Consider the following 15,219-nt stretch of genomic DNA (forward strand, 5'->3'; position numbering starts at 1 on the left):
CAGTTTGTCAGGCAGCAGAATGAAGGCCGCACCCACAGTCTGAGAGGAGGCAGAGGGGCAGATCGCTTTGCAGACACGGAGGGTTCCTGAAATGGGTAGTAAGAAAGAAAGGGGAAGCAGAGGACAGAGACTAGAAAGTGCCCTCTGGGTCACAATGCTGGCTATGGAGCTGGCGCCAGCCTGAGCTCCGGGGTGTGACCTGCTAACCCAAAAGGAGACCCAGGAGCTGCCAGGGACCCTCCCTTGCCACCTCTTGCTCAGCACAGCCGCCCCTTGGGCCTCTCCCTGGAAAGGAAGACGCTGTCCGTAAGAGCAGAGTCAAGGACGCTTTCCTGGGGTTGCCCTCAGCACCAGGACGCTCTCACTGCAGACAAAGCGGGCAGCCCACAGTGCACCAGGGTGACGGCCCCTGCACCTGCACCCACACCCCGCGTGGAGCCTGCGGCACCCCGTCACCCCCAGGCAGGTCTCTGCACCTGCACCCACACCCCGTGTGGACCCTACGGCACCCCGTCACCCCCAGGCAGGTCTCTGCACCTGCACCCACACCCCGTGTGGACCCCACAGAGCCCTGTCACCCCCAGGAAGCCTCTCTGTACTAACCCCATGCCAGCTGCGCCCTTGTCTTACCTGGCCGCTTCACAGTGACTTCTGTGCGCCCCGAAACCTCCTCGGCCAGCTTGTACCAGGCATAGTTGGGGCTCAGCAGCCACTCCTCCACGTGGCAGTAGTAGCTGCCACTGTCACTGACCTCGGCCCTCTGCACGGTGAGGCTGAACAAGCCCCCGGAAACGTGCCTCTCGAACTGCAGCCGGGGCCTCAGGCCCTCCTCCTCGGCATAGGTGCCGTACTCGAAGGCAGAGCTGTGGGTGGTTTTCAGGATGAGCTTCCCGTCGGCATCCGAGGGCTTATGCACGTACCAGAGCACCGCAAAATGGGAGTTCGAGCTGGTCTGAGACTTAACCGAGCAGTTCAGCTGGATGGGCCTGTTTTCCACCAGAGTGAGGGTCCTCTTCGACTTGCTCACCTGCAGCTTTGTCACTGCAAAGGAAAGGGGGCGATTCAGCACAATCACTGCACACACCCGCCCAGGAGCGTCCCCAGCCTCACGTGCGGCCTCCAGCCTGGTTTTGCCCCGCACGGTTCCGGGAGGGCCGGCCGCGGGCGGGCTTCCTTCAAAGCATGGCTCGGTGTGAGGGAGGCTGCACGGAGCCGGTTTTACCCCAACATCCCTCCACTTGTCTCCTCCCTGCTCCCCTCACCTGCACGCAGCCTCCAGGGGACCCAGCTGAAACTTCAATCATTTGCCTGCCTAGGAAGTTCAATGGCTCCCAACTGCTTGAGCTCATAAAGGAAAAAAAAAAATTCCTTTTCACAGTACAAAGTCCCTCCAGGATTTGGCTCTTACCCAACTGTCCTCACTCATCTCAGTGACTCACCCCTGCAGCGCCCCCACCCCTCCCCAGCCCCCTGCACCTCCTCCTTGAGCTCTGGTCTCTGCTCAGCTGTCCTCTCTGCCTATGTCCTTCCACCATCTCCCTCCACACCCCCGATCCTTCTGTGCCCTCATCCTGCCATGCCCCCTCTTTCCCTCCCATCCTACTGGGCCAGCAGCCCCTCTCTGCCCTGGCACCACGTCTTCTACATATCTTCCAGAAGTTTTTCCTTAGTCTCTCTTCCACCCTAGCCTCTGAGCGCCCTGTGGGTAGAGATCAAGGTTTTCCCTTGCAGTCTGCAAGTATTCTGAGTGTGCCCCTCCTGAATCTAATAAGTGCTAGGGATGCCCTGAAGAACACTGTCCTGCCTAGGGGATGTTCTCGTCACTGCACCCCCAGAGCCTGGCACAGCGCCTGGGCTATGGAAAAGCACTCAATCAGTGTCTGCTGGGATATGTGGGGGAGAGCATGTGAGAGAAATATGGTAGCAGGTAGTTCGGGGATTGCCGGGGTGATCTTCCTGGGGGCAGAGAGAGGGAGAGGGCAGAGAAGAAAATGCTGAGCAATGGGACAGAACGGAGCCACCTCCAGTGTCCTTCCCCTCTCCACCCTGCTCCCAAACCGGAAGGGAGGGCAGACTCCGGAGTGCCACCCTGCCTGCTAATTAATGGCTATGCTCGCCTTTGAGGTGGCAGGAAGCCAAGGTCAAATGACATATATCTGACGTAGGTAACCTGCGATCACATCCTCTCCATCTTTATTACACTTGGCTCTGCTTTCCCGCTACCGACCATCCTCTCCGTACTGAAAAAGTTTTAAAAAAGGAAGAAGATGTAACTCTGAATTCCTCCTGGGGAGCTATCAGTGCAAGCACCTTTTCACACCCCAACTCAAATTTCTGAAAGCCGCAGACAGTCACTTGGATGCCCTGGTCCCGCACAGACAAACGTCGCGGATGGCGGGATCTGATACCCAACGCCATTACTACAAAAGCCACTCTAGGGACAAGAAACTCAGTGGTGAATCGGGTGACACTCTTCACAAAGGACTGCTGGCTGAACTCACGTCCCCACAGACCTTCTCAAGCCATCAAGAACGCACCAACACGAGAGGACTCCCAGGTCCCACGGCCCACCCTTCTGGTTTCGTCTTTTGTTGGAGCCCAGTCTCCCGCGTTCTCCCTTCTTCAAACACACAGAGTCCTCCAGGGCACGCCAGGAATCCTGGGCAGGGTTTACCAGTCAGCTTCCAAGCTCAGCAAACTGGATGCACACGAGCTTGCCAGTCGACTTTTCAGATCGGATTCCGGCAACAATTCACCGCATGCAAATGATATCTACATCAGCACAAATGATACCACCTGAATTATCTGGTTCTTGTCCAAGAAAACTGGGCTGTTCAGTGCAGAGTAGAAAGAGCTTTAAAATGTATTATTAATTGGGGCCAGATTATTTTTGCAAGTGTTACTAAGGAAACCTCAATTGCTATAGTAACTGCATATGTTAAACTGGAATCCTATGACTAAGCTTCAGTTTGGTCACATGGTCCCAGAGCAAGGATCCAAGGAAGAGAAATGTTTCAAAGGATTACCATTTTTTTTTCTTTCTCTCCTTCCCATGTCAAAATATTATGAAGTGTTGAAAAGCTGGAAAGAGAGGCATTTTTGAAATGTGGGGCATGCCTGACAGGTGGGCGAGGGGTCAGCTCCTATTCTATGCTCTGAATTCCCTCCCGCATCTCAAGGGCAGGGAGGACCTTCCCTGAAGCCCAGAGACCGCAGCCCCCACGACTAATTAGGAAGATCCGCCGAGTCCTGTCCAGGACTGCCCTGGGCAGTGTGTCTGTCTACACCACCCTCCTCCACAGAGGCAGGGGGGGCCTGGGGGCCCTCAAGGCCCGCAGGAATTTTCATCTGCATGATGACAGCACCTCACAGGAGTGCTGTACAGGTTAAACGCAACGGTCTATAGAAAGACTAGCGCAGAGCCTGCTAGATCACGAACACGCAATCCATTTTCACTCTTCCCATTTCTTTTTGGTCTCTGGGTTCAGTCCCACGTTCACAGCTCAACAGGACAACGGGTCAGACTGGCACATTTGCTACTGAAGTGCTCCCCTGGACCAGCAAGCAGCAGGGTCACCTGGGAACTTGTTAGAAATGCAGACTCTGGGACCCCCCCACCCCGCACACCCCCGGCGCCCCCCAGCCCACTGGCTCAGAATCTGCCTTTAACAAGATCCCTGGGTGATTCGCGTGCACCTTAAAGCCTGAGAAATCCTGGACGTGGCCCTGTGAGTGAGTGGATTTCGAGAGGCAACAACGTAGAGGTGAAAAAGGAAAGATGCTGGGGGCCAAGGCCGGGTTAATCCCCAACAGCGAGTCAGCAGGAGGAAGCGGCAGGAAGAGAGGATTGGGGCGAGGTCCCCACCTGCCTCCCCACCTGCCGGCACAGGCTCCAGTCACACCCTATCACACACGCCGCCTCCGGGGACACCTCAGGCTCCCAGAGCTGGGAGAGCTGTGCCCTGTTTGAGGGAGGGGCTCTATCTTTCTGCATCTGGAGGCTTTCCTTCCTAGGCCTCTCCTCAAATGGAATCGTGTGCTGTGGGTTTGAGAAGAGGACGTTGCGTTACAGCAAGGACGGGGTGGTAACAGGTGGGAGGCATCAGGAGGAAGGAGGGAGCCAGCGCAGAAGGGGGCCCGCTGCACCAGCCGACCTACCCATTCTGCGGATTCTGCTTTGTACTTGTGCTCAGCACACACAACTTCCATTGGTAAAGGATTCCCTTACATCCAGCTAGAGCTGTTAATTACAAAAAAAAAATTTTGTTTTTATTTCGGCGGGAGACAGAGAAAGCAGGTGAGCAGGGGAGAGGGGAAGAGGGAGAGAGAGAATCTTAAGCAGGTGCCATGTTCAGCACAGAGGCCGACACGGGACTCAGTCTCACAATCATGAGATCATGACCTGAGCCGAAATCAAGAGTCAGATGCTCAACCAAATAAGCCACTCAGGCACCCTGAGGTTAACTTTTTAAAGGCCTTTTCTTTCCTACTGAATTATTTAAAGGGCACTGAATGATCTGTGGCCCAAGCATTTGCTAAACAAACTAATAAAAGGATGACCAAATAAATATGTGATGGATCTTGTCTTGGAGGTATGGAATATAAAGGAAAGGCATTGAATCCTGACTGTGATGGGAGGGACAGCACATTTCAAAAAGCGTGTGACCTCTGAGCTCAGCCCTGAAAAACAAGTGACTAGGTAGGTGCTCCCCAGGCACAGGAAGGGGGGGAGAAAGGGCACCCAGGTGAGCGAAGGTGAGAACTTCTCTGTGCACCACTTTCAGGGAAGGGCAAGCAGTCAATACGGCAGGCAGATGAAGTGAGGGGCCTGCAGTGCGTGTCAGACGATGCCACCCCCCCAACCCCCCACCGGGGCTCCCAGCGGGCATCCATGGCCTTCCCACAGTAGCATCACCTGGGCACCTGCTGAGACCACTGAATCACAAACGCCGCAGGGGAGGCCCAGTGACCTGCAGTCTCACAAGAGAAGCCACAGGTGTGGTGGTGAGGTGGCCACGGGAAACCCAGGGGACAGCAGCTTCTGTGCAGGGGGTGAGCAGAGGCCAGTGGTAGCAGGAAAGGAGACACAAGCCGTGAGGGAAGAGGGAGAGAGAGAGAGAAGAGGCTGTGCTTTATTAAGAACATGTGACAATGATCATTAATGTTAGGCATTAAGGGGTCAGCGGCTGGACAGCAGACGTTTGTCAACTTGCGAGAACCAAGTCAGCCAAGAAGAGAAAACTATGGGGGTGCGTGTGCCACCCTTTCTCAGAGAAGGAGGCACCTGCCGGTCAAGCAGTTACATCCTAAGCCCCTGCTCCTCTTCTCCCCGTGGCCAGGCCCCATTTGTGCCCCTAGAATCTGTGTCCAACCTTACACTTGGCCTGCATTCCAGCCTTCCTGCCTGCAGCCTCAGCCCCCGCCAGGGAGAGCTTCCTAAGCTGCAAACGGGAGCGTGTTGCTCCCAGCCAAGCAATAGCCCCACGACAGCAGTTTTCAACAGGGCAGCAAGGCCCCCAGGGACACCGTGGAAACTTGTGGGCAGGTCTTTCCTGGTCACATTGATTGGGTAAGGGCTCTAGTCACATTTAATGGACGAGCACCTGCGACAGATGTAAAGCCACGTCTGGGATGGTTCTATGCAACAAAACTCTACCTCGTGTCCCGTGTGACTTTCAAAGGACATTCATTCATACGGGTGAAAACTCTGTCCCTGAGCCTAGAACCTACATACGTTTCATTTTATTATCTCCACAATACTTTTTTTTTCTTGGCATGGTTTTACTATACGCCAGGTAAATGAAGGAAGGGTTTTCCTTTGCTCTGTTCAGTGCTGCTGTAAGAGTTGCTCAGGATTTCGGACGCCCTGTCCAGGACAGCAACGCCCCTCGCACCGGCCGGTGTGCACAGGGACAGAGCCGCAGTGCCTCTGCCCGGGGTAGCCGACCCTGAGCACGTTACATGTTACAGCATGTTACAGCGCATCATTTTATTATGAACCACCCTCTAAAAAATTCATCCTTTTTTCCACAATTTGGGGCACTGTGACAATTTTTAAAGATTATGTTGAGTAGGAATGTGAGATGGTCTAGGAATTTCATGTAGTAAAGGGACTGTTCTAGATTGTTATAAAAAGAAGTATATGATCGGAGCATGATGGGAACTCCTAACTGCTCGGTTTAGAACGTTCTTATTTAACAAATGTATATAATCCTCTCTACATGCTGAGCACTACTCTAAGCACTTCAGAAATGCTAACTACTTGCTCCCTACCAGACCTATGAAATAAGTATTATTAGTCCCAATGTTACAGACACTTGCCCAAGGGCACACTGCTGACCAGTGGTAGAGCCAGGATTCAAAGCCAGGCTGCTTGGTGTGTCCGTGCTTTTAACCATCACATACGGTGACCCTCCATACTTCTGTGTATAAAAGGGGCTCCCCTAGGGGCGCCTGGATGGCTCAGTCGGTTAAGCGTCCGACTTCGGCTCAGGTCATGATCTCGCGCTCCGTGGGTTCCAGCCCCGCGTCAGGCTCTGTGCTGACAGCTCGGAGCCTGGAGCTGCTTCGGCTTCTGTGTCTCCCTCTCTCTCTCTGCCCTTCACCCCTCACGCTTTGTCTCTGTCTGTCAAAAATGAATGAACATTTAAAAAAAATATATAAAAGGGGCTCCCCTGGCTCTCACCAACATACCTGGGGACAAACCCCTCCCTGACCCCATGCTTCACTCGTATCAAAACAAGCATGCTGCTTCCTCTGTCCGTGATGTTCTCTGCACACACTCTGTTCTGAGCTGGAAACGTCCCACTGCCCGCCCCCACACATGCCGATTCCCTCCCTGGGCCCATCGGTCATACCCCAGGTCGGCTCTCTTGCACCCCTGTGACTCTTCCCTGTGCTTCCCTCCTCCCAGGCCCTCAGGACAGCCTTCCAGGCAGGGACTGGAGTCTGCAGCTGCAGCATGGAAACGGGCACACAGTAGGTGCTCAAATGTGCTTGTGGGCGGCAGTGGGAGGAAGGAGCAAGGAGAAAAGTAGCAAAGGTTTAGAAGCAGAAACAGCTAATTCGGGGTAACCCAGACATGCCCTGTCTCACCCGTCTGCAGACACAGCGGTGACCCTTTATGCAGGGCCTGCCAATTGGTACACCTGGCGTCACCATGACAATGAGGCCTGGAGGCTTGGGGGTGGGTGCTGGGGACTCCTCTAGGCGCCCTGGCACTCATGCTCACTGTCTCTGAGCACTTAGCAGGCAGAAGCCACAGGCTCGTGGCCTGGGAGGGGAAACCCAGGTTCTCCTGAAAGAAAGTAGGGGCCAATCCCACTTGGGATGAGGCAGCCTGTCACTTATCAGACTGTGACAAGGACAGCCACAGTTCGCATGCCCCGGACCCATGCAAGTCAAAGAAAAAGCCCTCAGCTCGCCCAATCTGCCAGGTCAGCAATAAGAAATTGGAGAAAACGGATTTGGCAGCATCCAGAGGGAGGGTATTAAATATTCATCCTGACTACCCATCAGTAAATCCCAGCAGAATACACCCACTGACAAGTCGGCTTTCTGCACTGGAGGCTGTCCTCCTGGAAGCTTGTTTATTGCTTTGTCAATCTGAATGTGCAATATTTAATAGCCAGACCAGGAGAGGGTCGTAAACGTTTGGAAAATGAGTGCTGACATTTCCCTTATTGCTTCCGTATTTAGGGATGTGTAATTGGAGGGTGTTTTTGGTGCTAAAGAAAATCAGAAGGAAGCACAGCGATGCTTCGAAATTAAAAGAGAAAAGAATGGATTAAGAGCGAAGAATCGAATATGTTGAGCTGGCTTAAAGTCTTGCCTAAATGCCCCATGGGGGTCACACTCTGTGATCAATGAGAGTCAGGGTAAGCGAAATCAACAAAATCAGAGTGATGGCATTCCTTGAAGATTTCCTTGGGGATGTGCAGACGGAACAGGAAGCAGGTAAAAAGAATGGTCAGTGATGGATCCACAATCGACCGTGCCATCCAGCCAGAGATTTTAATGAATCAAATACCTGTGATGTGGTCAGGTCAGCAGGTGGCCCTGGCAAGGACCGGTCTGGGGCACAGACCACACAGAGCCCTCTGGGAGCAGATGACATCAGCAGTTAAAGGCTGATAAATGGACCAGCGTGACAGAGCCAGCACTCTCTATGTTTCTCTCTGATTCTGCCGGAATAAGAATGTTTGACAAAATATTCTTAAAAGGGGGTGGGGAGTTGGGGCGCCTGGGTGGCGCAGTCGGTTGAGCGTCCGACTTCAGCCAGGTCACGATCTCGCGGTCCGTGGGTTCGAGCCCTGCGTCAGGCTCTGGGCTGATGGCTCGGAGCCTGGAGCCTGTTTCCGATTCTGTGTCTCCCTCTCTCTCTGCCCCTCCCCCGTTCATGCTCTGTCTCTCTCTGTCCCAAAAACAAATAAACGTTGGAAAAAAAAAAGGGGGGTGGGGTGGGGAGTAAGAGCAGGAATAAGAAGCCGTGTTTTGAGGGACAAGGAATGCAGGGAGGGGAGAAAGAAGAGAAGCCAGCACTGGATTTGAGCTCTGGTATCCCCAAGTCTTAGGGGCCATCTTGTGGCAGAAATCTGAAGAAACAGGGGAGTTAGGGGAAGCATAAATTACACCCCTATACCATCAGCAAACTGGAACCCGTATGGGTTTCTCATGACCCCAACGTCAAACAAACAAATTTAAGTATCTGCTAAAGGGCATCAGCAATTCGAGGATGGTGAACCAGAGAGAGGAGACAGCAAATAAAAGTACTTGGTACCACAGAGGATTCCTGAGAAGAAACACAAAATAGTTAACTGTCCAGAAAAATACATAATATAATAAAATTAAGAGCTTGGATTCTGGAACCAGACTGCCTGTCTGGATTTGAATCTTGCTTCTGCCACTTATTAGGGATCACTGGGTAATTTATTTAACCGCTGTGTCAGTGTGCTCATCTATAAAGTGGATGAAACAGGACCCCCTCTCGGTGTTGCATGGGCTAAGAACCAAGCAAGCTATTACATATAAAGCACTCAGGATGGGGACGGACACACAAGAAATGCTCAATAAGTATCAGCTGCTACATCGGTGTTACTGTTACTGCCACAGCCACCTGTGCTGAGACCTCCATGCCAGCAATCTACAGAGAAACTCCTTCTATGAAGGAGGCTGTTAGCTGAATGCAAAAACATAATCTCTGACTACATGGCCTTCGAAAAAGTCAAAGTCTCCCTTTCATCCAGCCCCGCGGCTTTTTAACAAGGCACACCTGGGTTGAAATCCCGACTTCCCACTCGCCACGCACTTGACTTGGCGAGTCAGAACCTCTCTGAGCCTCAGTTACTCCATTTATTAAAATTTTTTAAAATATTTATTTTTGAGACAGAGAGAGACAGGGTGTGAGCAGAGAGAGGGAGACAGAATCTGAAGCAGGCTCCAGACTCTGAGCTGTCAGCACAGAGCCCGACGCGGGACTCGAACTCACAAACCGCGAGATCATGACCTGAGCCGAAGTCGGACGCTCAACCGGCTGAGCCATCCAGGCGCCCCCTCAGTTACTCCATTTATAAGGAAGCAACAGCTTCCTCCCAGGGTGGTGGTGCAGACAAAGGCGGCCGCATGCGCCACGCCACGTGTTGGACACCGTCAGCCCTCTGGTATCTTCCACCTCCACTTACCCCACACGGAAGCGCAGTACCCACCCGAGTGTGTGTGGGGGGGGGGGTGGTGAAGTAAACACGAACATGAGGCTCTTTGGAAAGCAGGAAGTGCTAACTGCATAAATATTTAATAAAGGACAGAATGTAACACTTAGAGGCATGAACTCTCCTCTGAGCCTCAGCCACTCCCTGGGCGGTGGCAGCAGCTACAGCACCCATGGGGCTCTCGAGGCAGCCTCCAGGGGGCCTCGAAAGTGCACCACTGCTCACCTCTGAGCAGAGGCCACACAACAAACAGCCGCTCCCAGGCCTCCCACGCCAGTGCTGCTCCTTCCCGCTTGACAGTGAAAAACACAAACCAATTCAGAGCAAGGCACAGAGACCCGGAGACAGCCCCTCCACCGCCTGGCTCTCCGGCAACATCCTCCCCCCCCCCGCCGGGAGGAATGAAACGGCTGGCATCTGGAAGTCGGGGAGACCGAGACCACCAGCAGCTGCACCTCAGTTTTCCCAAGCCGGTTGGCTGCTACCACGCCTCTGACGCACCGAGAGGCCTTGGTTTCTCCACGGAGAAACCAAAATGGGGATACAAACATCCACATCATTTCACTGTTGGTGATGAATGGTTAAGAAGAATGTAAGTGCTAAGCACACAGCCGGGCACCCGAGAGCTAACTTCACACATAGTTTTCCCTTATTCTCTTTAGTAACACCATAAATGAACCAAAATCCAAAGAACTCAAACCTTTGATGAGCTGTCCTCAGCCTTCCCTTACGTGCTCCAGCCTTAGAGTCCAAATAGGAATGGAAACAAGCAGGAGTTAGCAATCGATTCAAAAAGGCAATGTCAGGCAAGGTCCTGGGGTCAGCGCGAACCCTACCTTTCTACAGCCGTGGAACCATGTTGATGGGCTCCATGGCTCACAACACCGACCCTGAGGGCCAGAGGAGACCACAAATGCACAATTACAATCGGAATGTCCTAGTCAGTAAGGCGGGCACGTGTGTCCCTAGGCGTTTCCACAACAAGGGGTCACACAAAATGGGGTCTCTGCTTAACCCTCCATTAACCCAAAAATCCACTTAAGCAGCATAGCCTCTTCCCTAAGCTTCCGCTTGCCCAGGCTCAGGCTCTAATTGGCCAAGGAACGGTCCCATCATTTTTACAAGTTGCTTGTTCCAAACTTTGGTACAGAACAGGATTTTTTTTTTTAATTTAAAATTTTTTTATTTTATTTATTTATTTTTTTTTTAACGTTTATTTATTTTTGAGACAGAGAGAGACAGAGCATGAACGGGGGAGGGTCAGAGAGAGAGGGAGACACAGAATCTGAAACAGGCTCCAGGCTCTGAGCTGTCAGCACAGAGCCCGACGCGGGGCTTGAACCCACGGAGTGCAAGATCATGACCTGAGCCGAAGTCGTCTGCTTAACTGACTGAGCCACCCAGGCGCCCCCAAATTTTTTTATTTTATTTTAGAGAAAGAGAGTCTGCAAGTGGGGGAGAGGGGCAGAGAGAGAAAGAGAGAGAGAATCTTAAGCAGACTCCATGCTCAGTGTGGAGCCCGACATGGGGCTCTATCCCAGGACTCTGCGATCATGACCTGAGCCGAAATCAAGAGTCAGATACTCTACCGACTGAGCCAGCCCGGCACCTCCGAAAGAGGGCTTTTCACAGGGTTAGAAGAGGCCAAGGGTAAACTCAGACACTACCCCCATGTAACCTCACGTTGCTGAAAACAACACCGTGACCATCTCACATGGCAGAGCAGACCAGGTCAGGTACGAACCATGGCTGTGAGTGGGCAGAAGAATCCTCTTTGCAAGGGGTTCAAACCACCTTTGCAAAGTGGGTGGGTCACAGAGTCAGAAAAACGTCTTTGCAAAGTCACCTCTCATCCAACCCACCCTTCGCCGCGTAGGTGCGTGTGCCCCACTGTGCAGGGGCCTGGCAATGGCAGAGACGCTGAGCAGCCTGGGCTCCACACCACAGCCGCTTCCAACCAAGCAGGAGAGGGGACGGACACTGGGGGGCCCATCAAAGCACATACACCTGACCCCTCCCCCGCATTAGGAAAAGCGCCCAATGACGGAGTGGTTGCAGGACACCCCCTGACCCAGGCTTCCCAAATTAGTGCGGCTTTACCAACGGCCGTGAGAGACTCACCTCTGTGGGGAAAGGGAGCTCAAGCAGGAGGCCAGAGCCTGGCTCAGGGAATCAGCATGGGAGACAGACAGACACGGGTTCAAACCTCGGCTCCGCCATTTACCAGCTACGTGACCCTAGGATAGCCACTTCCTCTTTCCTGGGGTTGTTGTGAAATTCTCATAAAACCATCGACCCTAAGCACCTGCCACGAGGCAGTTACTCCGTTAAGTGCCTCACATGTTCCCTCTCCCATTCCACGTTCCTTGTCTGCCAACAGGGAACAGTGTACCTCCTCCAGGCTGCTGTGGAAAGGGTTTTAGGAGACGGCGTGATGTCAAGAGACCAGAGTCTAAAAAGACATGACAAGTTAAAGTGGTCTGTAATCCCTGACTGGATCCTGGTTTGGAAGGGGAAAAAAAAAAAAAGCTACCAAGGACATTATTGGGACAACGGGGGAAATGCTGGTAACATGCCGTCATCGTGTGGAACTCTGGGGGGTGACAATGGTGTCGTGGTTGCACAGGAGTGTGTCCTCATTCTTGTGAGACACACACGAAGTACTGAGGAGGAAGAGTCCCAAACCCTGCAAATCCCCCTCAAATGGTTCAGAGACAACAGCACGAAAACCACAGGGAAAACAAGCACAGCAAGACCTTAACCGCTGGCCGTCGAGACAAGGGAACGGGATTCTTGCGGCTACCTACGGGCTGGAAATTTCTCGAGCCACAAAGTTGGGAAATGGAAGTGGTCCCGCCGAGGGCCCCACGTGTGCGTCACCCTCCCCCCAGCCGCGTGCCGGGCGCCCCCCCTCCCCCCCGGGCCCCCTGACCTGGCTGCAGCACCCTGATCTCCAGCAGGTTGGAGGTCCGCTCCGCCAGCCGCGTCCAGGAGTTGTTGTAGTTCTTCCGCCACAGCTCAGCCACGCACTGGTACTTGCCCGCCTCTGTGTCGCTGGCCCGGCTGATGCTCAGGCGCACGTTGTTGCTGGACTCGGCCTTCTCGATGGCCGTTCGGGTCCGGAAGCTGGAGGACCTGTCCCCCCACTGGACCCCCCCGTCCCGGGTGAAGGTCACCAGGTCGTGAAACTCGATGGTGCCAACTGGCTGGAACCGCCAGGTCACGGACACGGGGACCCGGGCCGGGTAATGGGGTTTGATGATGCACTGCAGATCAAAGGAGTCGCTGTAGGTCACGCCTGGCGTGCGCGAGATGGCTGTGACTGCAAAGCCCATTTCTGGAGAGAGAGCAGAGAGACTCCAGCTAGGGGAGACACAAGGATTTCTCAGGGCGGTGTGCGGCAGGGGTAGGGCTGTGGGCCAAGCTAACGGCACAGAACCGAGGCTCCGGCTCTCTCCTGATGCCCAGGCCAGATCACTTTAGCTCGCATTTAGCACGAGCCCAAAAGACCCCATACACAGAGGCCAGAGGCAAAGCTCCTCAAGCAGCACTTAGCAAACCCTTCCTGATGAAACTTTCATGTCGATCTGCCTCCCATCAGCCCTTGCCAGGATTGAGGATACGTAGGCAGAGCCATTCCTACAGATTTGGGGATCCCATGCTGAAACAGGAGAAAAAAGCCCTCAAGCCAACGTCATTCACTGCCTGCAAGGTGGACACTTCCCCCCCACCCCCCCCCCCCCCCCCCCCCCCCGACGCCTCCTCTGCTTGGCCCGCAAGGCACTGGAGCTAGACAAGGAGGAGGCAGAGGATGTGTCCCTGTTCCCCGGGCCAAGCAGTACAGGCTTGCTCACCAGTTCCTTTTCCACTTTCTTTGTGAAATGCAGGGAAGGTGGGCAGTGAGGGACCCACAGCAGGTGGGCTGACCTTGAGCAGGTGGGGAACTGGGTGAGGTGAGCTTCTGCAGTTACAGCAGGCTGCCCCCTACTGACAGCAGCAGGCTGATCCCGGATACCGACTCCTCAGTGGGCGCTATGCGAGTTCCTTCACCTTGAAATGCTACTTAATATTAACACACTGGTTATGATCATAAGACTGCGAACAGCCAGTGTTTACTGAGTGCAGTGTGCCAGGCGTGGGGCCAACTGCTGTGTTTCCACCACACGTCACTGTGTCCTCAAAATGACCTTGTAGGACAAGAAGGCATCTCATCCATTTCTTACAGACAAGGAAGAGGCACAGAGAGGTTAAATAAACTGCCCGCGATCAAGCAGCCAGGAAATGGCAGAGTCAGGGGTCTTATCTGGCGGTTTTACCCATGGGAAGTGGTTAAAGGCACAGACCCTAGAGCCAGAGGCCCGACTTTGATCCTTCTAAGCTGCGTGACAGCAAGTTACTTCACTTCTCTCTGCCTTGATTTCCCCATCTGTAAAACGGGTCCTCGTGAAGATTAAGTGAGTTAATATTTGCAACGTATTTGGAAGACTGAATTAATATTTGCAACATACGAGGAATGGCATAGTACCTGGCACACGCTATAGTTCACTAAATATGTAAAGGGACAAAGTAGACACAAAGAAAAGTACTTTCAATTCTGTAGGGAAAAGACTACGCACAGAATGAATCTTTTGGCTTCAGGTGAGGAGGTTAAGTCAGCAAATAAGTGGAAATAATTTGCTGAGAACTCCCGATCTTCAGTTTGGATTTCATAAGCTTCTTTATGTCTCCTTAAAAAAAAAAAATTTAAGACCCAGAAACCCATCCTTAAACATTAAGTAGTTGTGATAGTCACTTGTGCCCCTGTGTGCAGAATATGTTGCCATGAGAGTGGCAGGACACAGGACCTTAGGGATAGGACATTCCCAGTGTTCCTGGCCCCAGCATCCAAAGATGTCATCCCAAGAAGAGAGAGCTTCTCCAAGCAAATGACTCTGTCCAGGGCTGACAGAGCACACGCCATGATCGTGGTGCACAGAGCACCGAATTTACTTTAACTGAACGCTCATAATGGCCCACGTGCGGCTGGAGGATGTTCCTATCTGCTGTCTCAGCTGGGTACCTGAGAGTGAACCATACCTGACCCCGTCAATATGAAAACACGTGTGTGTCACTATATAGACTGAAAGGCAACCTGACCCCACAGTGCCCCCCACTCTTCCCTGCCACAACTGCTTGGGTCTCCCTGATTACGGCTTTGGCCAGAGGCACCCCAGGGGTAGAGAACAGGTAAGCAGAACCAAGCCCGGGATCCCAGGTCAGAGCCCGTGGTGACCCTGACTATGGAAACCACAGACATATGATGTGTATGACAGACGTCAGGGGGATAACCTAAGAGAAGCTATCCTGACCGCTCCTTGGACATTCCTAACCTCGCAGGGTGGGGAAAAGGACTGTTACTGGACATCTGGACATTTCCACAGGTCCACACTGGTGCTGAGCACTGGCCCGGGGACTGAGCTCATCAGCAAACTCAGCCACTGGACAAAGTTTCTAAAGCGAGAAAGCTGAGCAA

At 53.2% G+C, this 15,219-nt stretch overlaps 1 protein-coding gene across 6 annotated transcripts in view; it reads right to left on the minus strand.

Annotated features, from left to right (window-relative positions):
* The window catches only part of IGSF3 (immunoglobulin superfamily member 3), a 93,496-nt gene that overhangs the window by 11,888 nt on the left and 66,389 nt on the right, over window positions 1-15,219 (minus strand). For all 6 annotated transcript variants that reach the window (XM_023259039.2, XM_023259038.2, XM_023259037.2 and 3 more), the window contains 2 exons: window positions 12,640-13,044; window positions 631-1,041 (listed from right to left, as the gene is read on the minus strand). In XM_023259039.2, the coding sequence (XP_023114807.2) occupies window positions 631-1,041; window positions 12,640-13,044 (816 nt within the window). The remainder of the gene's footprint in view (window positions 1-630; window positions 1,042-12,639; window positions 13,045-15,219) is intronic.

This window comes from Felis catus, chromosome C1, assembly GCF_018350175.1.
Source record: "Felis catus isolate Fca126 chromosome C1, F.catus_Fca126_mat1.0, whole genome shotgun sequence".
In the NCBI taxonomy this organism is placed as follows: Eukaryota; Metazoa; Chordata; class Mammalia; order Carnivora; family Felidae; genus Felis; species Felis catus.